Source organism: Gossypium raimondii, chromosome 5, assembly GCF_025698545.1.
Source record: "Gossypium raimondii isolate GPD5lz chromosome 5, ASM2569854v1, whole genome shotgun sequence".
In the NCBI taxonomy this organism is placed as follows: domain Eukaryota; kingdom Viridiplantae; phylum Streptophyta; class Magnoliopsida; order Malvales; family Malvaceae; genus Gossypium; species Gossypium raimondii.
Window position 1 is genome coordinate 23,494,956 of NC_068569.1, and position 5,274 is coordinate 23,500,229.

General features: G+C 31.9%; 1 protein-coding gene across 1 annotated transcript; it reads left to right on the forward strand.

Annotated features, from left to right (window-relative positions):
• Positions 1 to 1,930: 1,930 nt before the first annotated feature.
• Positions 1,931 to 4,061, forward strand: LOC105767540 (1-aminocyclopropane-1-carboxylate synthase 3). The gene is made up of 4 exons (XM_012587105.2): positions 1,931 to 2,145; positions 2,418 to 2,552; positions 2,656 to 2,816; positions 2,974 to 4,061. The coding sequence occupies exons 1-4, from the start codon at positions 2,005 to 2,007 to the stop codon at positions 3,929 to 3,931; spliced, it is 1,395 nt and encodes a 464-aa protein (XP_012442559.1). The 5' UTR covers positions 1,931 to 2,004; the 3' UTR covers positions 3,932 to 4,061.
• Positions 4,062 to 5,274: the final 1,213 nt, after the last annotated feature.

A 5,274-nucleotide genomic window follows, 5' to 3' on the forward strand; every position in this document is an offset into this window, starting at 1 on the left:
TATATTGTTTCACGGATTCTTCAAACGAGCTCTACACTCTCAATGACTAAAATAACCACCATACGAAACTTACCCTCAACTTTACCCAAACCAGTTTGGTTCCATGCTCCCTCTCTCTCTTCAGTTCATCCATGCTCAGCTTCCAATCAAGCTTACCTGGGAATATCCAAGAAGGGTTAGATCAATTTTATTGTTTGCTTAATTTTATTCTTCAGAAAATAAAAGAAAGGAAATGAATAATCTAAACGATTTTGTAAAAGCATGGAAACGGAAAAAAAATTGTTTTGAATATAAAGAATTCAATTTATGTTTAGATTTAATTAAAGATATAGTTTATTTATATTGATTAGTTAGATCCAATTCTAGCTTCAAAATTATGCTATATTCAAATCGAGATTTGATTAAGAATGATTGATATTCGGTTTTGAGTTAAATTCAATTTAAGAATCTTGTGAAAGAAACAATGACTTGGTTTATTTGGTGGGCAAAGATTATGTTGCTGCAGCGAAGAATATGAGAAATGAGAAAAATAAAGGGGAAGAAGAAAATGGAAATAAAGAAATAAAATTGTTAAAAAAATAAAAGTATAGGGACTAGTTTTAACAAATAGAAAACATAAAAAAAACTACTTTAAAAGAAATTAAGAAGGGAGGAAAACATAGGGAGGAGGAGAAAGAATGAAAAAGAAAAGTTTAAAGAACATAAAATTTTCATTTGAAATGATGATTTAACGTGCCGAGTCAGCTTATTGTTACACCATTAAAGACAATTAACGCTTAGTGACTAAAATATTACAACACAATAATGTAAGTGACTTAAACGTAACATTTCAAACATAAGTGACTATTTCGATAGCTTACCTTTATTAATAATAGTTATAATTAATATTTGATTATGTTTAAGTAAAGTTATTAATATTTATATTTAAAGTCCTTCACAGTTTTTTTATTTTATTTAATGATGATGTATCATATTCTTATCCAATAATATATATTATGATATATAAGATATTATTATATATATAAATAAATAGATTAACCTTTTATCCCTCTTTTATAAATTAAATGAAATTCTAAAGACTTAAACTATAATACTTATGAAAGTATTAAGGGACACACAATTAATTTAGCGAACCCCTGGAGTAAAGGTGATCATGGGTTGGGCTATCTGGCCCGGCCCGATGACCCGCCTGAAAAATGAGAGAGTTCGGGTAAAAATATAGGCCCGAAATATGGGTTTGGACAAAAAAACGAGGCCCATTTAGAAAATGGGCCGGGCCTTGATAAAACTTTTTTGGCCCGAGCCCAGCCTGGCCAGCCTGAATTATATATTAAATATATTTTTTATTTTTAATCAAATATACTTTTTAATCAAATATATATATTAAATATATACTTTTTTGGTGTTGTAAAATTTAATATGGGCCGAGTCGGGCTCGGGCTTAGCAATTTTCTTTCGGGCTGGGCTTAGACAAAATTTTAGGCCCATATTTCGGGCCGGGCCAAGCCTAGACCTAGAAAACGAGCCTAAAATTTTGTCTGGGCCCGGCCCGGCCCAAACCCAATCCGACCCAGCCCATGATCACCTCTACCTAGGAGTTACTTGCATTGAAGAAAGAAAAAAAACAATATATTTTTTGGGTAATAAAAAATGGATTTAATATAAATAGGGAGTAAAGAAATTTAGACACGAAAATGTCGAAAAAGACAGCAAAATGATTAGGAAAAGGAAAAATATACACAACCTCAAAGCGTCAGCACTGAGGATGAATGATGAAGTCAAAAGAATCAGCTAAAAGCACCGTCACATTCACAATAAAAATTAAATTTCATGTTGTGGACTTTGTGATTATGTCTCTCCCCTCCCCCTATAAATTTCCCCCATTATCTCCCCTTCCCTTTCCAAAAGCTTTTTAAACTAAACACCAAGCGCTCTCTTTTTACTTCCTCCCCCAACTTTTCTCACCAAAGTTTTATCCGCAAAACCTATATATATATATCAAGAATGTTGTCTAGTAAAGCTAGCAGCAACTGTCATGGACAGGATTCTTTATATTTTCTGGGGTGGCAAGTTTATGAGAAAAACCCATTTCATGAAGTTGAAAATCCAACAGGAATCATTCAGATGGGGCTTGCTGAGAATCAGGTTAATTAGCTATCCTTTTTTTTTTTTTCAGATTAGTTGAAACATCCTTTTTGCAAGACAAGGACAACTTTTTTTTTTCTTTTTCATGTATAAAAATCATTAAGTTGAACTTTTGATGTATATGTACTTTAGGACATTTTTTTATACTTTTTAACTTCATTGTTAATTGAATCAATGCAGTACGTACACCTTCATTACTTTATGGAAATTATTATTGCGCCAAATGGGTAATCCATAAACTAAATGGTGGTGTGTGTATATTTTGTCATCAGCTTTCTTTTGACCTCGTCGAATCATGGATAAGAAAAAACCCCGACGTCATGGGACTCAAGAATAAGGATGGAGAATCTGTATTCAGGGACCTTGCTCTCTTCCAAGACTATCATGGAATGCCTGCTTTCAAAAATGTATACATTCCTATCATTTTAACCAAAAAAAACCCCTACATTTGAGTTACAAGCTGATCTAAGACATACATATATGAATAATATGGTGGCTTCATTTGTATAGGAACTGGTTGAATACATGGCAAAAATTAGAGGAAATAAGGTTAAATTTGATCCCAACAACCTTGTTCTTGCTGCTGGTGCAACTTCAGCTAATGAGACTTTAATCTTTTGCCTGGCTGATCCTGGTGATGCTATCCTTCTTCCCACGCCATCCTACGCTGGGTAAGTTCCAAATTATAAACTTCCTAATCCCAGTCCATATCTATATTACTTTGGACTTGGGATATATGGATATCTATCCAACACGGATATATATTTAGAGGATCGATATATGGATATTGACAGGGATCTAAAATTTTCCCTATATACACGGTTCTAGGTTTGACAGGGATTTAAAATGGAGAACTGGAGTAGAAATTGTTCCAATACATTGCTCGAGTTCAAATGGATTCAGAATCTCCATGTTTGCACTTGAAGAAGCTTATGAAAGAGCTCAAAAACTCAACCTCAAAGTTAAAGGGGTTTTGATTACGAATCCTTCAAATCCACTGGGCACAACCATGACTAAAGATGAACTTCAAAGCCTTATTACTTTCGCCATCGACAAAGACATTCATCTCATAAGCGACGAAGTTTTTTCAGGCACAGTGTTCGACTCTCCATGTTTCATAAGCATTATGGAAGCTGCAATGGACAGTAACCTTAAAAGAAACATAGATGTTTTGAGCCGCATCCACATCGTTTACAGTCTTTCTAAGGATCTAGGCTTACCGGGATTTCGTGTGGGCATGATCTATTCAAACAATCAAACCGTTGTGAGTGCAGCAACGAAGATGTCGAGTTTCGGACTGGTCTCGTCGCAAACTCAGTACCTACTGTCGTACATGCTGGCTAACAAAAAATTCACCAGCAACTACATGAAGAGGAATCAAAAGAGGCTGAAGAAAAGGAAAGAGATGCTGGTGTCGGGGCTTAAAAAATCAGGCATTAATTGCTTGAAAAGCAATGCAGGGTTGTTCTGCTGGGTTGACATGAGACATCTGTTGTGTTCCAACACATTCGAAGCCGAAACTGATCTGTGGAAGAAGATATTATGCGAAGTTGGGTTGAATATCTCCCCTGGTTCATCTTTCCATTGCAGTCAACCAGGGTGGTTCAGAGTTTGCTTCGCCAATATGAACCAATCCACACTTCAAGTGGCCTTGCGACGCATCAAGGATTTCGTGGAACGTTCGAGCTTTAATTACCAGCAAAATATGGGAAGTTTAAGTAGGAAATTGATCAGCAACTGGGTTCGTAAACTATCATCAGCTGACCGTGAAGAACAAGAGCGTTAGGTTGATCATAATTAGAGTAATCTTTTAATTTTAATATATGGGAAGTAGTCAATTCATGGTGTCTTGGTTTTATATAAAATAGTTTTAAGTTTTCCTTTTCTACGATTGAAAACAAGCCCTCTTGGGGATCTATAAAATAGTGACTTTGAAACTTTTATTTCCATAAATAAACCAACTAGTGACCCTAATTTCATTGCTGCGTATCTCAAATTCTATAATCTATAAAAGTAGAATACATCAAGAATCGTAGATATGTGGCCTTCAAAAATTGACCGCTGCCTTTTTCTTTTCTTTAGATCTTTGGTCGGGTGCTGGTGAGAAAAAACTGAAAGAAAAAAAGTGAAAAAATATTTTTTATTTTATTTTTGTGATACTTTTATATGTTTAAAGTGTTATTATGTGTATAAAAAAAGCTATAATTATAGATAATGATAAAAGTATTGCTATAAATTATATGAAGCTTTGCAACTGAATAGTTTGTTTTAGGTGTATTTTAATTTTTATTTTGGGTAATAGATGTCATAAGTCTCTATATTTTTGTAAATTTAGAATTTAGTCATTGTATTTTCATTTTAGAAATTTAATCTCTCTACTTTTTAAATTTTAAAATTTAAGTACAATTGTTAACACTGTGAATATTTACCATTTAAAAAAAGGTATTTTTATTCATATTCTTAGATCATAAAGTTTTGAATTAAATTATTATAATAAAATTTCATACTAATAAGATTTAGAGAAAGTATTTTTACTTAATTTTTATTTTAACTTTTACTTACTTAATGTATTACTATTGATCCTGCATTTAAAAAGTTGCTCGATTTAGGGTCCGTTCAATTTATTTGAAAAAGATTTAAAATTTTAAATGATATTTTTAAAGCATTAATAATAATAAATTGATTTATGGTTCCTGCATATTGTTTTGTTTTAAAATTTTAAAATGATAGATTTAAAAGGAGGCTTCCCATAAAACCACTTGCGGATTAGTATTTGCTATGCATATTTATCACATTATTTGAAGTGTTGATACTAATAAAAAAAATATTGAAGGGTTTATAGAATAAATATTAATTATAATCGTTTAACATAAATAAATAAAAATATACAAAATTGAAATTTGAAATTTGAAATCCGAAACTCAAAAAGAAAAATAAAAAAATTATAATTAATATTTAATTACGTTCAATAAATTTAATAGTATTTGTCGAAACTTTTTTTTAAATTGACTTTTTATTTTTTTTAAGAAAACGAAAATAGAGTCGCCACCAATCATTTTCAAGAGGTATGATCGGGTCACCTTGTAATTTGATCATTTTAATAAAAGGTTTGATTTACTAAAACAATGT

Excerpts from the sequence above, each read along its gene's own strand:
- LOC105767540 (XM_012587105.2), top strand. The coding sequence starts at position 2,005 with ATGTTGTCTAGTAAAGCTAGCAGCAACTGTCATGGACAGGATTCTTTA. Across the intron at positions 2,146-2,417 it reads TGGGGCTTGCTGAGAATCAG|CTTTCTTTTGACCTCGTCGA; the intron begins GTTAATTAGCTA and ends TTTTGTCATCAG. Across the intron at positions 2,817-2,973 it reads CCCACGCCATCCTACGCTGG|GTTTGACAGGGATTTAAAAT; the intron begins GTAAGTTCCAAA and ends ACACGGTTCTAG.